The sequence below is a fragment of the Bos taurus genome, chromosome 13, assembly GCF_002263795.3.
Source record: "Bos taurus isolate L1 Dominette 01449 registration number 42190680 breed Hereford chromosome 13, ARS-UCD2.0, whole genome shotgun sequence".
NCBI classification, from domain to species: domain Eukaryota; kingdom Metazoa; phylum Chordata; class Mammalia; order Artiodactyla; family Bovidae; genus Bos; species Bos taurus.
In genome coordinates, this window is record NC_037340.1 from 67,617,467 (window position 1) to 67,642,415 (window position 24,949).

The window sequence follows — 24,949 nt, forward strand, 5'->3', positions numbered from 1 at the left end:
AAAAATACTTAACCATCATAGCATATGATTGATCAATCAGAAGAGATACCAGCCATAAACAACTGAAATAGCACTCCTTACAGGTTCCTTAACCTGAGTCTCAGTTTTTTCCCCTTTGAAATGGGAACAAGACCTACATTACAGAGTTGGTGCAGTGACTCCAAGAGATGTTACATATAACGAATTGGACCCATGGAAAAATACGTTGTGCCCAGAAGCTGCCATTATAACCCTGCATTATTTATCTCTGGGTTCATTTCATCTACATATTTTATACATTCTGTGATGCTTATGTTTAGTTACATTAAGCACATTTTTTAAATTCTATACTGATTTCAGCAAGTATTTGTTTTACTACCAGTTGATCTATCTGGTTTATTAGTTGAAATGTCCTCTTATCTCCTTAATCATCAACACCCTGGATTTCCTGAAATCTTCTTACATTTCATGAGGAAGTTGTTTAAAAGCAGTTGTGATTCTTTTTGGCCAGGCTGGGTCTTTGTTGTGGTACATAGACTTTCTCCAGTTGCGGCTCAAGGGCTCTAGAGCACATGGGCTCACTGGCTGTGGCCTGTAGGCTTAGTTGCCCTGTGGCATGTGGGATTTTAGTTCCCTGACCAGGGATCAAACTCATGTGCCCTGCACTGGAAGGCAGATTCTTAACCACTGGGCCACAGGGGAAGTCCTTCCTTGTTCTTTTAGGTACCTAGACAATAGAATCAGACAGGCCTGGGTTTGGATCCCAGTTCCCCCACTTACTGTGCAGTTAATTGGTGTCCATTGTCTGCATGGCTCTCTTTTCCTTCTCATTGTTTCTTCCTCCAGGGTAGGACTTTCTCCTTTGAGTCCAACTCTCTGTTTTTCATTGTCCTTGTTTCCTTGGAATTATTCTCCAAACCTCCGTGAGCAAACAATATGAAAAACTTTTAAAATTCCTATCCCAGCTGTTTTCTAATTGACTAAAGGGAAGGCGACAGCTTGCTAGGGATATCTTTGAGGTTTCTGAAGAGGAGAAAGGGACCTTGTTAGGAAGCAGACCACAGCCTTCTTCCTCCTTCATGGTGGTAATGGTGTGAAGCCCAAGATGCTTCGGATGGAGGAGTGATCCCTGGCTGATGGTGCTCCCTGCCCCTCCCTCTTCAAGAGTGGACCCCATCCAGTTACAGGATGGGATGCTCATCTTTGGGATAGGATTGGGAGAGGTAGCAGTTCCAAAGGGCTGCCATCCTTAGCTTGAGTTGGCTCAGCATACTGCTTCCTAGAAGTAGGATCCATTCAACTTAAGGGATGGAGTCATCGAGGACAGGTCTTCATTTTACCCCCTAGCACAAGGTATTGGAGAAATTCTTATTAGAACCTAAGCTCATCTTGACTCTTGTCTACCTTTGAGGCCATTGTGATTTTTTGTTCTTGGTTGAATGATATACTGATATTGAGGAGCCCTTCTACTTAATCTGATAACTCTCTAGATGTTTGTATTTAAGACTAGAGGATTTTGAACAATGGGGTGAAGGCAAGTGTTGAAATCCAAGTAGGCAAGTGTAATGTAAAACAGAACTGCCTGCTCAGTACCCACACAGCCACTCCTTTATCTGTGGCAGACATTACTAATCTATCACCACATTCATTCCTCCTGTCATCACACGTGGCCTCATACCCTCTGCCCTCAAAGTGCTCCAAGAAGCCACCACCAACATAAGAGCTGGCACAACAGAGGAAAGCTTGGCCAAGGATGTCATGCTGAGAGAGGGAGGCAGAGGTGGCAGAGGCTCCTCAAGGCTTAACCAGTGTGAATAGCCCTCCCCTATTCAATAAACGTGTAACCCAGGAGGGCATTCTGTGGCCACAGGTGGCCTCCTTTGGAAAATGATCCTTCTAGCTGCAAAGGGAGTTTTTATCTCTCTGCAAGGGAGGGGGTGGACCACACTCCCCCAAGCCTGGAGGAGCAGTATGTGTAATTTGACTCCCATTCCCCCGTGCTTAGCTATTACATAAGCTTCTTTAGAAGACTGGCTGGTTTAGCACCGTGACTGTGACTGACTAATGTGTTCGTAGACATCATGTCAGCTTTGCATGTGCCCCATCTTTGGCACCTTTGTTCTGTCCCCTGCAGCCTCCCCCACACTGGCATTCTTACCCATACGTATGTGGGCCTCTCTGTGGGTTCAGATTCATGGGGAGAAGCTCGGCATGGAAGATGGGTGTGTTCACAGGTTTTCCTTTGCCCATTTGAGCTGTGGCTTCCTTTGAAGTTTTCTTGGAGCTGAGTCTGAGACAGCTGTCTCACCTTCACAGGTAGAAAGAATCTAAAATATCACCGATCAATATCTATTTGGAATGGTTCTTCCAGGCTAGGCTCGTGGGCAGTAAATATACATGATAGAGTCTTCCTCCTAATAGAGGTGATCTCTCTGCCAGGCTGGGAGTGGGGCTCACTGGATCCCACAGTCCCCCCTCCAGCCCAATATGGACTTTATCTCAGCAGCCTCATGAGTGGCCACTGGAGTTCTCGGTGGCAGGGACCCCAGCATCACACCATGGCTGGACTTTGTTGAATTGCTGGTGTTGAGACAGTTTTTCCTCATTCCAGGCTGATCCTACTTCTTCCTTCTTTTTTTTTTTTTTCTGTGTCACTCCCCATATGGGATCTCTAGTTCCCCAGCCAGGGATTGAACCTGTACCTCCTGCAGTAGAAGCATGGAGTCTTAACCACTAGACTTTTAGGGAAGTTCCAGGGTGATCCTTCTTCACTTTGCCTATGATCACAACTCTGCCCTCTAGAGAACAACGCTAATCCTTTCATTCATGGCTTTTATTAAGGCCTGCTCCTATATTCCCAGTGTGGTCCAGCCAGTTCAGATAGAGGTCATCTGGGCTATTATCTCAATGCTGGACACGATTCTCTTCCTGAAAGCTCAAGGTGCTTTAGTTGATCCAGCACTCTGTTCTTGTTGAACTTGTGGTTTTCAAGTTCTGCCATCTTGCCCTCTCCTCCATCCTTCTCCTCCAGTTCAGTTCAGTCGCTCAGTCATGTCCGACTCTTTGCGACTCCATGGACTGCAGCACTCCAGGCCTCCCTGTCCATCATCAACTCCTGGAGTTTACTCAAACTCATGTCCATTGAGTTGGTAATGCCATCCAACCACTCTTCCTCCAAGGTCTTGCCAAATCGGGTTGTAGTAAATGGGCTTCAGAGTACAGTGACAAATGAAGGCCAAGCCCAGGATCACCACTCAGCTCTGAATGAAGGAGTACGGCTGGGAGAGGCAGAGTTAAGGAACAGACCCTTGAAGACCCGAGTCCTACAACAGGTTTTTAAATTGGAATGTCTGTCTAGGAGACTGTGCCCGAAATCTAGAAGGTTCATGACAGCAGGAGTAAAACAGTCTGCAGAATCCCATGAGAATGGGGTTGGTGGGGAGGACAAGGCTAATAATTTCTAATTCAGATATTTGGAGCACCAAGGGCCCCAGAAGTCTCTTTGCTCACACGTACAGCATTTTTATATTGGGGGGTGGGGTGGGGTGGGGGTGGGCAGGAAAGAGGAAATGACGCTATTATTCAAAGCGGTGTGTTGTGGGAGGGCGGGGGTGTGTATCCTTTAGGAGCGAAAGTGGGTCCCAAGTGAGGTCCGAGGAGGGAAAGCCGGTGCAGTGTTTTGTTTCCCTTTTTCCCTCGTGCTCAGTGCTACAGGAAGCATGAGGCGCAAGCACTCACGGCCTTCCTCCAGGGTGCTGCCAATATTGTGTGGAGAAGAATAGCTGAAGAACAAGAAAGAAAGAAAAAAAAAAACCTTAACGTTTTCTTCTAACAGCGTGAACTTTGAGACACCGTCTGACTCATGTTTTAAAGTCTCTTCAATTTGAATTCACCTTCCTTCGTGTTGTTTTTCTCAAGGCTCTAGGCTCGAGTCCAAATTTGTGTCAGGCAGCCGCTACCCTCGGCTGGAGGCGTCGCAAGGCCTGGGTCCCACCTCGGGGTGGACTGCTGTGGGAACCTGGTGTTGACCTTCCCCAGCCCTTCTTCAAGGCCAGTCCTCAGCTTGGGTCAGAAGACCATAAACGGCCCTTTTAGGGGAAGTGGAGGTGTCTGGTGATACAGCCCAGCAAGAGACCACTGTCCTGCTTCAGGCAACATCGCCTCCTGGGGCTCCCATTCGTGTATCCCTAAAAGTAGCATTAATATCTGTTAGGGTGCTTTTGGCCACAAATATCAAAATTCAATTCAATTGGCTTAAATAATAACAGGGATAAAGTCCAGAGGTCCCTAAATTAAAGGACCCTGTTTCTCTCCTCTGACTCCCAAGTATTGGCTTTATCCAAAGGCCAGCTTCCTGCATGGCTGGGAGCAAGATGATTTACAGCGGCAATGGGGGTTCACACTTCCACTTCTTGGGCGGTGAGAAGAGAGAGCTTCTGATTGGTCCAGCTTAGGTCATGTCCCTACCCCTGGCCAATCACTCTGGCTGAGCTTAAACCATCGCTCATGGGCTGTGGCTAATCAGGGCCCAGCATGGAGTGATACTGGGGGAACTACAGAAACCACTACCAAACCGAGCCTTTAGATGGGCCCATGTCTTTCTTCCTCTTCTTGTTTTTTTCAGAGACGTATCATCCCCCAAACAGCATTCCTGTAATAGCCTTCTTTTCACTTTGGAGGAGGGAAGTGAGGTGCACCCCCACCTGGTCCCCAATCCCCCCACAGGCTTCCTCGCATTTGCCCTCAAGGCTCAGCTCTCTGGAGCGCAGCCCTTGCTTCTCTACATTGCCGTTTACCAACAGGTATCAAGTTCAGCTTTGTCAGACGGCAACCGGAGGCTGAATCGAGGCTCATTCTAGTTGTCTGTCTGGGCTCACTGAGAGTGAAGGGCCTTGCCCTGAAGACCTGGGGCTGCCCACACCAGGGCTGTTTTGGCTTATCCACCCAGACCTCACACAGCTATTGGTTAGAATAATTAAGTACCCTACCTTATTTCCCCCTTACTTCTGATTTCTCTTCTTAAAGTGCACACACTTCCTGGATGACCTAACCCAGCCTGGCCTCTGCGGACCCCTTCCCCTACCCGCATCTTCAGCGCAGACATTTGGTTGCCTTGCGTCCCCATGTGCCCAGTTCTCTGCAAGATGGTCCATCTGGCTGCTCCTGCAACACTCTGGGCTCATTATGTCTCCATGGAGCTGGTTTTCCTTCAAATGAGCTCCTTCTTGAGGATCCCCTTTAAGAGTTGAGGATTGCTGGAATTCCCTGGCGGTCCAGTGGTTAGGGCTCCATGCTTCCACTGTTGGGGACCCAGGTTCTATCCCTGGTGGGGGAACTAAAATCCTGCATGCTGGGAATTGCAGTCAAAAGTTAAATAAAAACTCCCCTACTCTTAGAGAAAGAGTTGAGGCCATTACTTCTCCCACGTCCTGGCAGTTTGGGCTGTGTCCCCATCACCAACCAGCGCTATCTCTGGAAATATGGGCAGATACACTGGATCTCACAAGGGGGCCATTCCACAGCTCATAGGAGCCAGTACTTCTGCGGGCTGCCCCAGCACCCAGGCCAGTGCCCTGCCTTGGGGGCTGCCTGGCTGCTGTGTTAGCAGCACTGATGGCAATTCTTTAATTAGACCAAGCAGGGTTTTCTTAGATGGGGGTGGGAGGAGGTGTGGGTCTATTGGGGGAAACTAGGTCACCTGAAAACCAGCAGTCAAGAGGGAGCTGTCCTGGAGCCCCAGCTCCAGGGAACCCAGAGGGGCGAGCCAGTTGGGGGCTGACAGAGCAAAGTCAGAGAAGTGTGCCCTGGCCCCCTTTCTTGGCCCTTGGGAGGCACTGTCCTCAGCTTTCTCCAGGGGGGCTGGGCAACTGCCCTTAATTCCTTTACTCAAGCAGACTGTCCAAGCCAGGGAAGGCATAGCAGTGTCTACGGTCTGCATGGGGCGCTCCACCCTGGGGCTCAAGGAGGGAGCACTATACTGGGAGTTGGGCTCAGGATTCAAGTTACTGCTCAGTCTTTGTTTCCTGTGAAGGTGTCCTCCACTCCCTTGTACCTCTGTTTTGTCATCCATCCAATGGGCAGGGACCATCCCTGTCTTTACCTTGCTGTATCCCTAGCTGTCTGGCATGTGACAGATGTTCAGTGAATATTTGTCAGCTGAAATAATGAGCTCTTAAGAGGGCTTCTTTTGTCAGATTGTTGTTATTGAGGATCAGTGACCAGGTGAGGGATTCCCAAACGTCAATCACAATTTTTGCCAGCATTAAATGCCATCATTCTTTAATTTTTCTTTGCTACTCCCTTGCAGGATTTCCAAGGGAAATAAAGAAGATTTATTTAAAAAGGAAATTTTATATCACCACCATAAATAAACAGTAACTGTGAAACCAGATCCACAGGGGAAAAAAATCACTGTCATTACATTCTATCGTAAATACTCTCGCTTGCCCAAGGCTATGAGTCTGAGGCTGACTTTCTCTTTGTTTATAAGGGAAACTGACATGTTATAAAAATGTTAAAGATCTATTAGCACCCAACTGATAACTTTCTTCTAAAGAGAAAATTGATAGATTATTAAAAAAACAAGTGAAAGGGAGGTAACTTGCTGTCTTTGAGTCCATGTTTTATTAAATCTTGTCCTGAACTTTTGTAAATTCCCTTGGAATGGGTTCTCTTTCTACACTTAGGGAAACACTTGGCTGGGACAGTGGCTGGGGAGGTTCTTAGAAAAGGATTAAAGGCTTTGATAGAGTGATTGATGTGACTATTCCTATCTTCAGTCTTAGCAAGTTTTTCAGTTCAGTTCAGTTGCTCAGTCATGTCCGACTCTCTGCAACCCCATGAACCGCAGCACGCCAGGCCTCCCTGTCCATCACCAACTCCCGGAGTCCACCCAAACCCATGTCCATTGAGTCGGTGATGCCATCCAACCATCTCACCCTCTGTCATCCCCTTCTCCTCCTACCCTCAATCTTTCCCAGCATCAGGGTCTTTTCAAATGAGTCAGCTCTTTGCATCAGGTGGCCAAAGTATTGGAGTTTCAACTTCAACATCAGTCCTTCCAGTGCTCACCCAGGACTGATCTCCTTTAGGATGGACTGGTTGGATCTCCTTGCAGTCCAAGGGTCTCAAAAGTCTTCTTCAACACCACAGTTCAAAAACATCAATTCTTTGGCGCTCAGCTTTCCTTTTTCTTTTTTTCAGCTTTCTTTATAGTCCAACTCTCACATCCATACATGACAACTGGAAAAACCATAGCCTTGACTAGACGGACCTTTGTTGACAAAGTAATGTCTCTGCTTTTTAATATGCTGTTTATGTTGGTCATAACTTTCCTTCCAAAGAGTGTCTTTTAATTTCATGGCTGCAGTCACCATCTGCAGTGATTTTGGAGCCCAGAAAAATAAAGTCAGCCACTATTTCCACTGTTTCCCCATCTATTTGCCATGAAGTGATGGGACCGGGTGCCATGCTCTTAGTTTTCTGAATGTTGAGCTTTAAGCCAACTTTTTCACTCTCCACTTTCACTTTCATCAGGAGGCTCTTTAGTTGCTCTTCACTTTCTGTCATAAGGGTGGTGTCATCTGCATATCTGAGGTTATTGATATTTCTCCCAGCAATCTTGATTCCAGCTTGTGCTTCCTCCAGCCCAGCGTTTCTCATGATGTACTCTGCATATATGTTAAATAAGCAGGGTGACAATATATAGCCTTGACGTACTCCTTTTCCTATTTAGAACCAGTCTGTTGTTCCATGTCCAGTTCTAATTGTTGCTTCCTGACCTGCATACAGGTTTCTCAAGAGGCAGGTCAGGTGGTCTGGTATTCCCATCTCTTTCAGAATTTTCCACAGTTTATTGCATGTTTTGGCACTTTCCAATTAGTAGGTGATCAGTGAATATTCAATAATGAAGAAATGGGTAACCATCTGTGTACAGACTCTTACGGCTGAAAGAGGATGTACAGAATGCTTAGGCTGATCTGACATCAGTGGAAATTTTATTCTCCAGTGAGTGATGGGGAATTTGCCACCTCCAGAGACAGCCACTGGACCACAAGCCCTTGTTCAGTTGCTTGTTGGACAGCTCTGGAGGCCAGGTGCCTGTTTTGGGGTGCACACCACCACTCCCCTGTACATTGATCCTGGTCTTTATTGAGGAGACTCACAGACTGCCTTCTCTTTCTTGTGCGTATTGGACCTGTGGATATTTCGCCTAAGGCAGGACCTGTGAAATGATCATAGGAGCTAATGGTGGAGGTGGTGGTGGTGGTTTAGTCACTAAGTCGTGTCCAACTCTTGTGACTCCACCGACTGTAGTCTGCTGTCCATGGGGTTTCCCAGTCAAGAATATTGGAATGGGTTCCAATTTCCTATTCCAGGAGATCTTCCTGACCTAAGAATCGAACCTGTGTCTCTTGTGTCTCCTGCATTAGTGGGCAGATTCTTTACCATCAGGCCACCAGGTAAATCCTATAGGAGCTAGCAAGTGATGCCAGTTAGTGACGGAGGTCAGATGGGAGTAATGGGAGGCTGTGGGCACTATGGAAAATGAGATGTGCCCCCATCTAAATTGGGCAGTCCTACTCAGTACCAGCTGATCGTTGCCATGTGAGCTCAGCTTGGCCAGCTACTGAGATGTTTTAAGAAAGGCTGAAAATCTGATTTTGGATATAAAATCTTCAAGGTTTAAATATTAGCAGTGAATGACAATACCATAAAATACAGTGTGGACCCCAAACCAACCAAGCAAACAAAATATGATGTGGACCATGGGGGACTTTCTGGCTGTCTGGCCTTGAACCAAAAGTTACTCACTGCTTCCTCCAAGACTTCTATTCCCTTGGGCTGGGCAGCCCCATCCACTTCTGGCCATGTTTTTATTTTATTTTTTAATATTTATTTGTTTGGCTGTATCGGTTCCTAGTTGTGGCGCACAGGATCTTTATCGCATCATGCGGGATCTTCTGCTGCTGTGCACGCGTTCTCTAGTTGTGGCATATGGGATCCGGAGTGCTCAGGCTTCAGTAGTCGCAGTGAACAGGCTTAGTCGCTCCACAGAATGTAGGGTCTTGGTTCCTAGACCAGGGATTGAACCCACGTCCCCTGCATTGCAAGGTGGATTCTTAACCACTGGGCCACCAGGGAAGTCCCTCAAGCCAGGTTTGTATGTGTTGTCTCCCAGAATTCCCTTCATGGTGTTCAGCTCGTCTATGTGCCTTTGAACATTGGGAAGCTCCTTCTCAGCTCATGTCTGCCCTCCTCAGCGAGTGAACTCCTGCTCATCCTTGGAGATTCAAATCAATTGCTTCCTACTTTGGAGAGCCTTTCCTGATAACCGCAGCCAGAATAGCTCATCCATTTTCTAGCTGTGTGGGATTCGGTAGGTTAATTAGTCTCTCTGTGCCTCAATTTCCTTATCTGAAATAGGGATCAGAATAGTACCTGGGCTCATTAGGTCATCAGAAGGATCAGGTTAATTTATAGGTAGATGACACCATGACAGACCAGTAGACGTGGTGTTTCCTAGAAGGCAGAGCTGATTCTTGATCCATCTCTGAACCAGGACTCATCACAGGGCAGGTTTCACTGTTTGATTCCTTGAGGAAGTAGGGAAAAATAAATAGATGGTCCCTTAGCTCCTAGTGAGTTCCTGCCCTCATGATGATACAGCATGGTTGTGAATTCAACTCCTCTGAGCTCCTTACTTTTAAAAAGGAGTATCTATCTAAGTGGCTAAAACACTGAGCATGCCAAGTTCTGGCAGAGAAACTGGATCACTCAGATGGCTGGAGGGAATGAGAAATGGTACAGCCACTCTGGAAAACAGTTTGACAGTTTCTTATAAAACTAAACATGTAATTACTGTACAACCCAGCAGTTGTACTCTTGGGCATTTACTCCAGAGAAATGAAAACTCATGTTCACACAAAAACCTGTACGTGAATGTATTAGCCCCAGGCTGGAGACAACTTAGATGATCTTCAGTGAGTGAATGAATAAGCAAACTGGGGCACATCCGTAAAGTGGGGGTTGTTGTTGTTGTTGTTCAGTCATGTCCAACTCTTTGTGTCCCCATGGACTGTAGCCTGACAAGCTTCTCTGTCCTCGGGATTCTCCAGGCAAGAATACTGGAGTGGGTTGCCAGGCCCTCCTCCAGGGGATCTTCCCGACCCAGGGACAGAACCTGCATCTCTTAGGTCTCCTGCTTTGGCAGGCAGGCTCCTTACCAATAGCACTGCTGGGGAGCATCATGTCTTAGACACAGTGTGGGTGATCTTCTTTGCCACACTGGAGCTTCTCTTCAGTTGCCTCATGGGGGCTTAGTTGCCCTGTGGCATGCGGGATCTTAGTCCCCCAACCAGGGATCAAACCTGCGTCCCCTGCATTGGAAGGTGGATTCTTAACCACTGGACTCTTCAGAATGAGGTTCCCAAAGAGCTTGTGTTTCTGTAGGTTATATCTGCCCATATTTACCAAGTTATAAATTAATACAGAGACATTTAAAATACAGTACTCGCTCCTTTAAAAATAACAATAAACCCCTTCCATGTTATAACAATAAACTCCTGTATGTGTTGTAACAATAGAACAACCTTATATGAAATTATAATACGACCACCAAAAGTAAGGATTATTGTATGACTGTGATGGAGGTGTTAACTAACAGTTGTAATCATATTGCAATATGTAAGTATGTCAAATCAACACGGTTGTACAGTTGAAACTTACACAATGTTAGAGGTCAATTATATCTCAGTTAAAAAGAAATAAGGAAGGAAGACAATAAAATAGGGGGCGGGGGAAACGTTTGGAAGGTGGGACTGGGTGACGTCATCAGATCGGAGTTTTGAGTGTGACGCCATGTCCATCTGTGTCTCTCCCGCTCCCTGCCACAGGCCCCAGCATGCCGCCCCAGCCCCGTAGGAGCCCGCATGCTGCCCCGGCCCCTGGCGCGCCGCGCTAGCCCCCAGCCAGGGCGCAGGGAGGCGCGGAGGCCATGGCCAGCCACGTGGACCTGCTGACCGAACTGCAGCTGCTGGAGAAGGTGCCCACGTTGGAGCGGCTGCGCGCAGCCCAGAAGCGCCGGGCCCAGCAGCTGAAGAAGTGGGCGCAGTATGAGCAGGACCTGCAGCATCGCAAGCGCAAGCATGAGCGGAAGCGCAGCACGGGCGGCCGGCGAAAGAAGGTGTCCTTCGAGGCCAGTGTGGCCCTCCTGGAGGCCTCGCTTAGGAACGACGCTGAAGAAGGTAGGCCACTCCTGGGCCTGGTTGGTGGGTGGCCTCCTGGGCCTCTTGGATTCTGGGTTCTGTGCCGTGGAGGGGAGAGCAGGGTGGGTCTGACCCTCCTCGCCCACCTTTGGGCAGCCCCAGGCATCTTAGGAGGTGGATGTTCCTAGGAAAGGCGCTGGAATATGAGACTTTTTTTTAGACAATAATGCCAGCCTTTGGCTAATACATACTTATTTTCCTTCCCTCACACTAATATTGACTGCCAGCCTATGTCTTGTGTATTACAATTCCAGATAAAGTGGTAAACCAATTGGATCTGGTTTCTCTCTTCCAGGAGCTCAGTACTCAGAGGACCCTGCATTTCCTAAGCCCCTTCTCTGTGCCCGGGAACTGGTTCCTTTTATTGGGTCTTCACTGCAGAGGTAGATGGGTTAGACAGGTGGAAAACAGCATAAGTAGGCTCTGAGGTTGGATGACCTGGGTCTCAAACTCGTTTTGTCAGTTATTCCCTCGGTGACCCTGGCAAGTAGGCAAGTCTCTTCAGCTCCCTGTACCTTAGTGTCTGCTTCTGTAAAATGGGGCTAATAATAGCATCCACCTCCAGGGCTTGCTCTGAGCATTAAAGTAGAGAATACCTGTAAGTTCTTGACATGGTCCCTCATACTGTGTGAGTGATTAGTATGTTTTATTATATTATTACTATGTTTTATTATATACATTTATATAAAATTATGATTATATAAAAGTATATTTATATAAAGAGTGTCCAGAAAGTCTAGAAATAGATGTACACAACGTTGACTGGGACATTTCCAGTCTGTAAAGCAGATGAATAAATAAATATGAACACATACATACATTCATATAATCTGTTTCCAGATTTTTTGGATACCCTGTACTTGTTATGTTGTATTTAATTATGTTATCATGATTATATGTCCTATTATCCAGATATCATAATACCCAAGAGGCAGGGATAATAATACTCATTTTACAGATGGGGAAACTGAGACCAGTGAGGTTCAGAAACTTGAGCAAGGGAGGAGAGCTGGGATCAGAACTCCCAGAATCCAGGCTCTTGTCCCTGTGGCTTCACAGCCTTGTGGCAGCTGTAAGTTGTAAGAGTGAAAGGAGGATCTGTGGTTTGGCCGAAGCCCTCTTCCTTGAGCATGCTCTGAGGGCTCATGCCTGCTCTCTGTGCAGCTGAGATGTGTTGCCTTTGGTAAGCGCTGGTGCCTCCCTGAATATGAATCCCTTCTGCCTGTCCTTGGAGGGACCCAGCCGTGTTTCTTGGGTCCCTCTGGTCTCCTGCCTTCCCACATCCTCCGGACAGTTGGTGCTAAAGCAGCCAATGAAAGAACGGAGGGGTGGAGGCACTTACCACACTGGTGGGTATTAGGGTTTATGTTTGTTGCCCCTTAGATTCTAGAACCCTCTGAGAAGCACAGGTCCCTTTCTGGCCTGGTTACAGAGCGCCCTGAGACTGAGCAGAGAGGCGTCCCCAGAACCCCTCAGCTGCAAACAACGCAGCCAGAACCCAGGGTGAGCAGCCCCTGTGAGAGAGGCCTGAAGTCTCAGGCTTGGGGGACGCTGCCCTGTGGGGCTCCTTCCTACATGTCGTTTACCGGGTGACTCGGCAGGTCCCTCCCACTCAGTGGGCGGTACATCATGATGTGTGATTTTGTTGTGGGCGGCGGTGCATCAGCCCTCCTTTTCCACTTGTCTTCCATTCCCTTCTCCCCTGAGCCCCGTTTCCCTTTGCGAAAGAGGCTTTTCAGAGGTTCTGTGAGCTGACAATGGGCTGCTGCAAAGCATCCACGCACCGTCCACCACCCCGCCCTGGTGCACTCCCACCCCTCCAGGTTAGAAAGAGTGCTGGGCTTGGGTCCAAGGTTCAGAGGCCCCTCGGTCCTTCGGTCCTGTATGTGACCTTGAAGAGCTTGTTTCACCTCCCTGGGTTCAGTTGCTTAATCTATAAAATGGGTTTTGAATACTTGCCCTCAAGGCGGTGTGGCAAGAATTAGACAAGATCCCAGATGTCACAGCTCTTTGAAAAGGGACCCTGAACCCTGCACCAGTAGGGTGATCATTTTAACACATTTTCCCACTGTGTGTGTGTGTGTTAAACAGACTTGAGTGTTTTTAAGAATGCAAATACATGCTTCTTATAAAAATCAAACAACATAGAGTTATACAAGTCCTTTCCTTCCTCTCTCCCTCCTTTCCTTCCTTCCACGATTGATGTATTTCCTTCCACAATTGATATATTTCCTTCCAGGCATTTTTCTCATTTACCTATGTGTTTGTAGACTTGATGAACTATAGAGCTAGTTTCTGACTTTTGTTTGTTTTTTATGTAACTGGTATATACTAGATACATTATTCTGTAGGGTTTTTTTTTTTCACTCAATAATATATCTTGGAGGTGTTTTCATGCCAGTACAATGGAATAATATATCTGCATTCTTTTTAACTGCTTCATAGTATTCCGCAGGGAGAAGGCAATGGCACCCCACTCCAGTACTGTTGCTGGGAAAATCCCATGGATGGAGGAGCTTGGTAGGCTGCAGTCCATGGGGTCGCTAAGAGTCAGACACAACTGAGTGACTTCACTTTCACTTTCCACTTTCATGCATTGGAGAAGGAAATGGCAACCCACTCCAGTGTTCTTGCCTGGAGAGTCCCATGGACGGAGAAGCCTGGTAGGCTGCAGTCCATGGGGTCGCACAGAGTTGGACACGACTGGAGCGACTTGGCAGCAGGCAGCAGCAGTATTCCGCAGTATGGATTCACCAGTATTTTTAGCTAGTTTCTTTTTGTTGGCACATAAGTTTTTTTTCAGTAGTTTTACTTTTGCCACAGTGAATGTTTTGTGCATACATGCAAATGTTTATCTGGATATTAAATTTGAATGAGAAGAGTGCTAGGTCCTCCCCCTCCACCCCCGGCTGGTCCCCTGGCTCTGGGCAGAGCCAAGTGAGAGTGGAGGGCCAGAGCACTGTGCCCTGTGGCCTCGCTTTTGGGGTGCATTGAGAGGTGCCCCTGGGGACCACAGGTGTCTGGGTTTTAAGCAGGGTGTGGAAGCTGCTAGCAGGCGTTCTCACCAGACTATGCTCAGCTTTCCAGCAGCACAACTGAGCCCGATGCTCCCAGCTGACTGGGATAGCTTCTGTGTGCTGGTGGGGCTGCCGGTGGGGTGGCTGCTGGGGCATTAGCTCCCAGTGGGATGGGAGTGTGGGGTGGCAGCTCCCCCACTCCCCGGAGCTCGAAGCAGGGGCTGAGTCAACCTCCTCCACCTGCCAGGGTGATGTGAGTCATTCCTGGAGTAAGGCAGCACTGAGGAACTCACTTTCTTTCTCTAGCCCTGCATCGCCTGCAGGTTAATGTCCAGACACCAGGGACACTCTGTGGCCTCCTGAGCCCCATTCTCAGCTTCTCACTGCTGGGTATCAGTTCACGCTCCAGCCACCTCCAACTCTTCTGTCTTCCGCCCCACGCCCTGCATTCTCTTACCTTTCCACCTTGGCATATGTGGTTCCTTCTGTCTAGAACATTCTTCCACTAACTAACTCCTACACCCTTCAGGTTTGGGTTCCTGTGTGACCTTCTTGGGGAGCCGTCTCTGATCCCTTTTCTGGACCTTTTCCCCCACCACTTGGTAGAGCAGTAACTCCATACCCAGCTGACATTTACTGAGAGGTGAGAAGCATAGTCTTTGAAGTTAGCTATCCAGGATTCCTCCTCTCAGTTCTGCTGCCTACTAGCTAAGCAACCTGGGAAAGTTCATTAACTTCCTGGTGCCTCAGTTCCCCATCTGTAAAAACGAGGATGCTATAATATGCCTGCTAACCCTGTAGGATTACATTGGGTTGATATATGTGGGAGTGATATGGTAAGAAGTGTTTATCATGGATATATAATTTATATCACTTATATGTGGAATCTAAAATATGACACGAATGAACTAATTTACAAAACAGAAACAGATTCACAGACATAGAAAACAAACATGTGATTACCAGGGGGGAAACGGGACGGGGAGAGATAAATTAGGGGTTTGGAATTAGCATATTATAAGCTACTATATATAAAATAGATAAACAACGAGGTCCTACTGTATAGCATAGTAAACTGTAATGGAAAAGAAAATGAAAAAATGCATATGTATAACTGAATCATTTTGCTGTATAAAAGAAACTAACACAACAGTGTGAATCAACTATTCTTCAGTTTTTGGAATTTAAATGAGAAGTACACATGATGTAAATCGCTACCTTGCATTATCCACTCTTCTACACTTACACATTCTTCTATTTATTTATTTATTTATTTGGGCTTCCCTGGTAGCTCAGCTGGTAAAGGATCCACCTGCAATGCAGGAGACCTGGGTCTGATCCCTGGTTTGGGAAGATCCCCTGGAGGAGGGAACGGCTACTCACTCCAGTATTCTTGTCTGGAGAATTCATGGACAGAGGAGCCCGGCAGGCTGCAGTCCATGGAGTCGCAGAGAGTTGGACACAGCTGAGAGACTTTCGCTTTCACTTATTTATTTGTTTATTTTTGGCTTCATTGCTGCATACGGGCTCTCTCTAGTTGTGGTGAGTGGGGGCTACTCTTTGTTGTGGTGCTGCACGGGCTCAAGGTGATTGGGCTCAGAAGTCATGGCACACGGGCTTAGTTGCTCCATGGCACATGGGATCTTCCCGGACCAGGGATCGAACCCATGTTCCCCGCATTGGCAGGTGGGTTCTTAACCACTGGACCACCAGGGAGATCCATTCTGCAGTATTGATATGCCACTGGTAATCCATTCACCAGATGCTAAACATTTAGATGGTTTCCATTTGGGGTTTTGATGAATAATGCTGCTAAAAACATTTGTATGCAAGTCCTTTTGGGGACATTTGTTTTTATTTCTCTTGGGTAGTTACCTAAGAATGGAATTGCTGGGTCAGATGGTAAATCTATCCCCAAAGTTAAGTTTCTTAACTTTTAAGAAACTGCCAAACTGTTTGGCAAAACGGCTTCACTGTTTGACGTTCTCAGACCTCATTTTACAGGTGAAATTGTACATTGTGTGTTTCCACTGAAGCTCTGAGAGGCAGTGTCACTTGCCAAGATCTCATAGGTTTGAAGTGTCAAACCTGAGACCTGAACCCAGATCTGTGGTCCCTGAAGCCCATGGTTTTAACCACTGGGTGGTCCTGGAACCTCTTGCTTTTGTTTTTTCTAGAAAATATGAGAACGATTCACTTGTGGTTCTGATCTGTGTCTCTGTGGGCCTTAAGGCCCCTCGTGTTTTTGCTGTCCTCTTGGGCCCTTACTATTGGCGGGGGGTTGGGGGGGGGCGGTGGCGGTCCCTGGATAACCTTTTCATCCCCACCTGTAACTTCTTTCCATGGCCACATGAGCCAGCCTCTCTTGAAACGACCAAATATTCATGAAATTGTCAGGGCTTCTGTTCTTCCCTCAGAATGTGTAGGGCTTTCTTTAGGGAAACCCTGAAAAAAACATTGAAGAAAAAGTTGAGTGATTCTTATGCAGCCTGATTTTAACTCTTCAGCTATTATTCTCACGGTAAAGGTTTTCAAGCTTCTTTTTTTAAAGAGTGGAAACTTTTCTTTAAATGAACTGTTGTGCAGAACCCCAATATGTAAAACACATGAAGAACTATTCTGGCTGAGGAGGCGGGGGATGCTGGCTCTTCTTCCCCTTGCCTCCCTCTCTCTGCTCCCCCAAACCTCTCCCCAACCCCCAGGTGCGTTGGCGGACATCTGGGCCCCGCACACTGAGCTTCAACCATTGACTCATCTGAAGAAAACGCAGTTTGAACCTTCACTTTTGAATGATTTTGCAAAGGGAAGTTTCTTTTCACTTAATTATAAAAATAATGCATCCTTGTTTGTAGAAAAGTTTAAAGGTACAGAAAAAAATTCAGAAGAAAATAAAATCACTCATCCTTCCACTGAAGAGCAACAGTCATTGAAATATCAAAAAAATTTTTTTTGTTATTGTTCTATCCATCAGAGTCCTGATTGGAAACAAAAGATGTTCTCACATAGAGTATTTTGAGTAAAGTTTAATAAAGAAGCAATTTGCAAAGAGTTTAGGGCAGTAGTCTTCAAACATTTTGGTCTCAAGGCATGTTAATGTTATTAATAACTGAGAACTCTTAAGAAATCTTATTTACATGAGTTTTATATCAATATTTACCATATAGGAAATTAAAACTGAGGAGTTAAAATAAATGTGTATTCACTGACTAAAACATAAACTTATTAACTGTTGTACTAGTTATTTATTGTTGCATTGCAGATGAGCTCAAAATTTAGAAACTTAAAACAATAAATATGCGATTTCCCTGGTGGTCCAGTGGCTGACTTCGCTCTCCCAATGTAGGCAGCCTGGGTGTGATGCCTGGTCAGGGAACTAGATCCCTCATGCCACAACCAAGACCTGGCACAGCCAAATAATTAATTTTAAAAACTATAAGAATTAAAAAAAGATACATATTTACTGTCTTACACAGTTTCTGTGAGTCAAGAATCCAGGAGCAGCTTAGCTTACGTGATTCCAGCTCAGGATCTCTCATAAGTTTGCGATCACCTCAGGGTTTAACTGGGAGAAGGCAATGGCAACCCACTCCAGTACTCTTGCCTGGAGAATCCCATGGACGGAGGAGCCTGGTAGGCTGCAGTCCATGGGGTCGCTAAGGGTCAGACATGACTGAGTGACTTCACTTTCACTTTTCACTTTCATGCATTGAAGAAGGAAATGGCAACCCACTCCAGTGTTCTTGCCTGGAGAATCCCAGGGACGGGGGAGCCTGGTGGGCTGCCGTCTATGGGGTCACACAGAGTCGGACACGACTGAAGCGACTTAGCAGCAGCAGCAGGGTTTAACTGGGGCTGAAGAATCCACTTCCATGATGGCTTACCCACAAGGCCCTTGGCAGGAGGCCTCAGTTTCTTGCCATGTGAGCCTCTCCCTCAGACTGCTTGAGTTTCCTCTCAACATGGCAGCTGGCTTCCTGCAGAGCTTGGGATCCAAGAGCTAGAGCAAGGAGGGAATCACAGTACCTCTTACGACCTGCCTTGTAAGGCACATACCATCCTTCTGTCACATTCTGTTCATTAGAAATGATTCACTAAGTCCAGCCTACACTCAAGGTGAAGGGGATTAGACTCCACCTCTTGAAGGGAGGAGCATCTGTGGACATGTTTTAAAACCACCACACACGTTAACATAAATCTTTTTATGAAAAATGATATTTTCAAAACAAAAAAAGTAGTGAGGAGAGTAGCCTAGTTTTATGCTTTTGCAAATCTTTTAAAGGTCTGGCTTAATAGAAGACAGCTGGATCCTTTCATCTGCTTCTGAATTCAATCTGTTGTGGTATGTTATTTTGGTGGAAGTAAATGAAGAAAGTCTTACCTCATACAGATATGGAGTTGGAAAAGGGTGGAAATATTTTAATTGCCTTTTCAGATAGATGTGGGTATTCTTTGAAACTTCAATCAAATACAACAGGTAGTAGTTTCTCGATGGCTAATTGCAATGTGGAATCTGAAACACATCAGTTTTTAGCTTTTCTTATGCTCTTATTGATACATTAAAATCTGTTGGTTTCTCTTATATTTTGAATATTTTATCCACGCATACTTTTTTTAAAAAAACATAATACATTAATCTGTTAGAAAGTATTGGCTCACTTTTTTAGATATGACATCAGAAGCACAAGCAACAGAAGCAAAAGTAAACAAGTAGGACCATATCAAAGTAAAAAGCTTCTGTGTGGCAAGAGAAGACCACTAAAATGAAGAGACAACCTACAGAATGGGAGATATATTTGCAAACCATATATCAGATAAGGGGTTAATATCTAAAATATATAAAGAACTTTTACAACTCAATAGCCAAAAAGCCAAATAATCCAATTTAAAAAATGGGCAGAGGACCTGAATAGACATTTTTCCAAAGAAGATATAGAAGCAGCCAACAGGTACATGAAAATACAGTCAGCGTACAAATCATCAGGGAGATGCAAATCAGAACCACGGTGGGATATCACCTCATAGCTTTTAGGTCGTCTGTTCATCAGATAGATGAGAGATTTATCTGTTGGTAAGGATGAGTAGACAAGGGAATTCTGTGCACTGTTGGTGGGAATATAAATTGGCGAAGACACTATGGAAAACAATATGGAGGTTCCTTTAAGAATTAAAAATAGAGCTTCCGTATGATCCAGCAACCTCACTTCTGAGTGATCTGACAGAGATCACCACCTGGGAGAGAGATCTGCACAGCAGTATTCATTGCAGCATTATTCGCTAGAGCCTAAATCTTCTTCATGAATGAATGGATTAAAAAATGAGATGTATATCATTGGATCATAAAAAAGAAGGAAATACTGCTATTTGCAATAACATGGATGAACTTTTAGGGCATTATGCTGAGTGAAATGTCAAAGAAAGATAGGTACTATTTGATACTGCCTATATGTGAAATCTAAAAAAACCAAACTCAGAAATGGAGTAGAATGGTTTTTGCTAGGGGCTGGTGAGGGTGGGAGTCAAAGGGTATAAACTTCCAGTTATAAGATGCATAAGCCCTGGGGATCTCACATACAGCAGGGTGACTATAGTTAACAATGCTACATATTTGGAATTTGCTAGGAGAGCAGGTCTTAAATGTTCTCACCACATACGTGTAAAAAGGACAATTTTGGGAGGTGATGGAGAAGTTGGCTAACCTTACTGTGGTAATCATTTTGTAATAAATATGTGAATCAAATCAACACATTGTACACTTAAGCTTTCACAACGTTATATGTCAATTATATCACAGTAAAGCTGGAGTTAAACAGAAAGTATTGGTTCACTGAGTTATGCACATCTTCTAAGTGTTGACACATTTCACTATACAATGTAAAAAATTTTTATTTTCTAACCTATAACAAAATATAACTTGCAACCCCCCCCCCCCCCAAATCACCATACTGTACATTGGAAACTAATGCAAAACTGTAAATCAGCTATCTCATATTGGTGTTAAGTGCTCATCACTCATTCAGGTCCAACTCTTTGTGGCCCCATGGACCGTAGCCCGCCAGGCTCCTCTGTCCATGGGATTTTCCAGGCAAGAATGCTAGAGCGGATTGTCATTTCCTATTCCCGACCTAAGGATCGAATCTGTGTCTCCTGCATTGGCAGATGGATTCTTTACCACTAGTGCCACCTGGAAGCCCAAACTACTTCAGTAAAAAATTTTATATATTTAACACCCGTCTCACCAGAAGATTCTTCAAGTACTGGGAAACTATGAGGTCATGGCGGTGATACAAGTTTTACAAAATTCTAATTTTTACCTGAAAGCTAAAATTCTGTCATTGGCAATAAACAATATCAGTGAGAAAAATCTCTTTGTCCGTTTTAGAGGAAAAGACTGATAACCGTTGTTTGCAAGTCATTCTTTAAGTAAAAATGGTGATCCAGGAGAAAAAGGACTAGCTTAGTACACAACTTAATCCTCAACTAATGTAGATCGAGACAGTGATCCTACTTCATGCATACTTCTCATTTTGACACGCAGAATATTTATAAAAAAACATGTACTCAAGGGTTGCGACATAGTAAGATTAGTACATTTATGGCATCAGCAAGGACATTTAAAAGTGAAACGTATTGATTTTTTTTTATTGTGGTGTGTGTTTTGTTTTTGTGTTTTTATTAAGACTTTTTTTCAGAGCAATTTTAGGTTTATGGCAAAATTGAGAGTAAGTTACGGCAATTTCTCGTAGACTCCCTGCTCTGCCCCTAACTACCCACAGCCTCCCCCATTATCAACCATCCCCCACTGGAATAGGACATTTACTACAATTGATGAACATACACTGACACATAATCACCTAAAGTCGGTGGTTTATAGTTCACTCCTGGTGGTGTACATTTTATGGGTTTGGACAAATGTGTCCATCATTATGGGCTTCCTTGGTGACTCAGTGGTAAAGAATCTGCCTGCCAATGCAGGAGACATAAGAGACTTGGGTTCAATCCTTGGGTCGGGAAGATCCTCTGGAGAAGGAAATGGCAACCCACTCCAGTATTCTTGCCTGAAAAATCCCATGGACAGAGGAACCTGGTGGGCTACAGTTCATGGGGTTGCAAAAGAGTTGGACATGGTTTAGTGACTAAACAACAGAACATGAAGCAATGAAGACTATTGTGATGACTAGAACAGTCTGACGCTACTGGACTCGCTCTATTAAAAGCACTTTACCCACTGTTGCTTTTGCACCATCAGTGCAAATGTCAACACAGTGAAAAAGACGAATACCATCTTAGTGCTATTATGAAAATCGTTTTAACCTGAATACCCTGAAAGAGTCTTGGGGACCACTTTGAGGTACATTCCTTATGCACCAGGGATTGGTGCATAACTCTGGGGCTAGTAAAAGTGGGGGCAATGAGCCCCCGAGGCTTGAAGAGGCCAAGAGATGAGACCCTACTTACATCTAAGGAGGTATTTTGTGGGGAGGGCTGCCCAACAAGAGCAGAGGCTTCCTCCACCCACCGCAGCTGCACTCCAGTCTTCTGCCCATGCTTCCCATTACCAAACCTAACCAGGAAGCAGAATGCAAGGAAGTCTGTGATGTGGTCCAAGTGGGTTGGCTTCCCCAAGCATGAGGAAGAATGGACCTGGTGGGTGGGGGCGTCGCATGGGGCATACTCAACCCAGTTGTCTTCCCCCTATGTATCCACATACAAACACAGAGTGAGGAAGCGTGTGTTTACAAAATAACTTTCACCCTAGCATTCGTCTGCTCAACAAAATTAGGTACCTCCTCTGCGCTCCGAAGAACCCAAGCAAGTAGTGAGATAAATAAGGGCTGGGATGGGAGGCCATGTATAAGCTAACTTTTGAGTGTGGAGAAAGAGGAGAATCACATGAGAATCTAGACGAAAGGGATAAAAGCGTGGGGTGGGAATGAGCTTGCGGATGGAAAGCAGAGGGGACGCAAAGAGGTAGCCTGGAGGACGTTGACCCCAGCAGACTGGTAGGACATGTGCATTTAACTGGGTGGAGATGAAAAGCCACTGGTGGGTTTTGACAGGGGGAAGCATGTGATGAGATAAAGATTGTGAAGAGCTTTTGTTGGCTGCTGAGTGGAGAGTAGGCTGTAGAAGTCTACTCCTATGGGAGCATGAGTGGGAACAGGGAGGCCTCATCACAAGCTATCTCAGGGGCCTAGGTGAGAGCCTGCATGCTGGCCGTGGAGATGGAGAAACGATAGAGGTAGAGCTGGTAGGATTTGTGTGTCACGTGATAAAGGGAAGGACACACAGATGACCCTTGGTTTTTGTCTTGGGCTTCTAAGTAGATGATGGTGCCATGTTTTGAGACTGGAAACACTGGGGTAGGAGGGAGATGAGAATCTGGAGAGAATCTAGAGTTCTGCAGTCACCCCAGTTGGCACCATTTTAACATCCAAGTGGTGATCTTGGGATTTAAAAAATTTGGGGATCACCAGCTTAGAAATGTAACCTTTTTAAAGTGAAGGGATTGTCTGAGATCATTTAGGAAGTAAAACAGAGCAAAGAAGGGGCCCTAAGAGAAAGCCCTGGGTCACCTGACTAGCTACTTATTCATCTAAGAAGAGAACAAAGGGGACCAAGAACCATCTGGCAGTGAGGAAGAAAAAAAACTAAGATGATGTGACATCTCAGAAGACTAAGGAAGGAAGTATCTTTAGAAGAAAAGTCTATCAGCTGAGTCAAATGTTGCTTAGAGGTCAACTATTTTATTCTGTCTTTATATAGTCTTTGGAAAAGATATTTTAAATGACAACCTCATACATCCTTGTCTGAATGTACCATAATTTATGTAACCACTCTCCTATTATTGGATTTTGAGGTTGTTTCTAATTTTTGCGGACTGTAAATTATGCCATGGTGGTTATTATTGTATAAGAGTATTTGGACACAGCTTTTGATGACTTACATAGGGTAGATTCCCAGAGGGTCAATAGATTCAAAGAGATAAACACTGCAAAACTTCAGTTTAAACTGCTTTTTTGGTCACCAGAATAATTATTATCAGTTTATACCCTTATCTTCATGGCATCCCATCACTTCATGGCAAATAGATGGGGAAACAGTGGCTGACTTTTATTTTTCTGGACTCCAAAATCACTGCAGATGGTGATTGCAGCCATGAAATTAAAAGACGCTTACTCCTTGGAAGGAAAGTTATGACCAACCTAAACAGCATATTAAAAAGCAGAGACATTACTTTGTCAACAAAGGTCCATCTAGTCAAGGCTATGGTTTTTCCAGTTGTCATGTATGGATGTGAGAGTTGGACTGTGAAGAAAGCTGAGCGCCGAAGAATTGATGCTTTTGAACTGTGATGTTGGAGAAGACTCTTGAGAGTCCCTTGGACTGCAAGGAGATCCAACCAGTCCATCCTAAAGGAGATCAGTCCTGGGTGTTCATTGGAAGGACTGATGTTGAAGCTGAAACCCCAATGCTTTGGCCACCTGATGCGAAGAACTGACTCATTGGAAAAGACCCTGATACTGAGAAAGATTGAGGGCAGGAGGAGAAGGGGATGACAGAGGGTGAGATGGTTGGATGGCTCAATGGACATGGGTTTGGGTGGACTCCGGGAGTTGGTGATGGACAGGGAGGCCTGGCGTGCTGCGGTTCATTGGATCGCAAAGAGTCGGACACAACTGAGCGACTGAACCGAACCCTTATCAGCAGTGGGTACCAGGCCTGCCTGTGCATTCTCCATCAACACCAGTCAATAGCACTGAAAAGACACTTTGATGATGTATTTGATATATGAGAATTAGTTCTGTGGTCCTCATATGCATGTAATTGAGGTTTTTAAGGTTAAATACCTATATATAAGGGACTTCCCAGGTGGCACTAGTAGTAAAGAACCTGCCTGCCCATCCGGTAGAAGTAAGAGATGTGTGTTTGATCCCTGGGTCAGAAAGATCTCCTGGAGGAGGGCACAGCTACCCATTCCAGTATTCTTGCCTGGAGAATCCTGTGGACAGAGGAGCCTGGTGGGCTACAGTCCATAGAGTCACAAAGAGTTGGACACAACTGCAGCAACTTAGCACACACAGCATACCTGTGTATAAGCTTATTGGTCATTTCTTCCTTTCTCTGTGTATATTTTTGTCCATTTTCCTGCTCTTGTGTTCTTTTTCTTCTTGATTTTGATGATGGTGTGTATGTTTGTGTGTGAGAAGGACAAGGAAAGGGAAAGAATGAAAACAGAGGAGATGTCGACTCTGGCATGTGTGGAGCAAATATTTCCTGCGTTGTGTGTGTGTTTGCTTTAATATTTTGTTTATGGTATATATACTTTATGCCCTGGAGTCCTTAATTTTAATGTAGCTAAACTATATGATATTTGCTTGTTTCCCAATTATTTTGTTCTTTGCTTTTACCCCTCTAAAACAGGGGTCAGAAAACTATGGCTGGAAAGCCAAATCTTCCCACCATCTGTTTTTGTAAATAAAGTTTTATTGGCACACAGCCATAGCCATTTGTTGACATACTGTCTCTGGATGCTCTCACAGCACAGTGGCAGAGCTGAGGAGTTGCAACAGAGACCATAAGGCTTGCAAAGATGAAAGTCCTTACCCTCTGGCCCTTTACAGAAAAAGTTTGCTGACTCTGGCTCTAATGTGTTTCCTCATCCAGAGATATATATTACCCTCTATG

At 45.3% G+C, this 24,949-nt stretch overlaps 1 protein-coding gene across 3 annotated transcripts in view; it reads left to right on the top strand.

Annotated features, from left to right (window-relative positions):
• PPP1R16B (protein phosphatase 1 regulatory subunit 16B) overlaps positions 1–24,949 on the top strand; it is a 107,996-nt gene that overhangs the window by 19,279 nt on the left and 63,768 nt on the right. For all 3 annotated transcript variants that reach the window (XM_005214496.5, XM_059892397.1, NM_174824.2), the window contains 1 exon segment: positions 10,875–11,225. In XM_005214496.5, coding sequence (XP_005214553.1) covers positions 10,976–11,225 — 250 coding nt within the window. In that variant the 5' untranslated portion in view covers positions 10,875–10,975.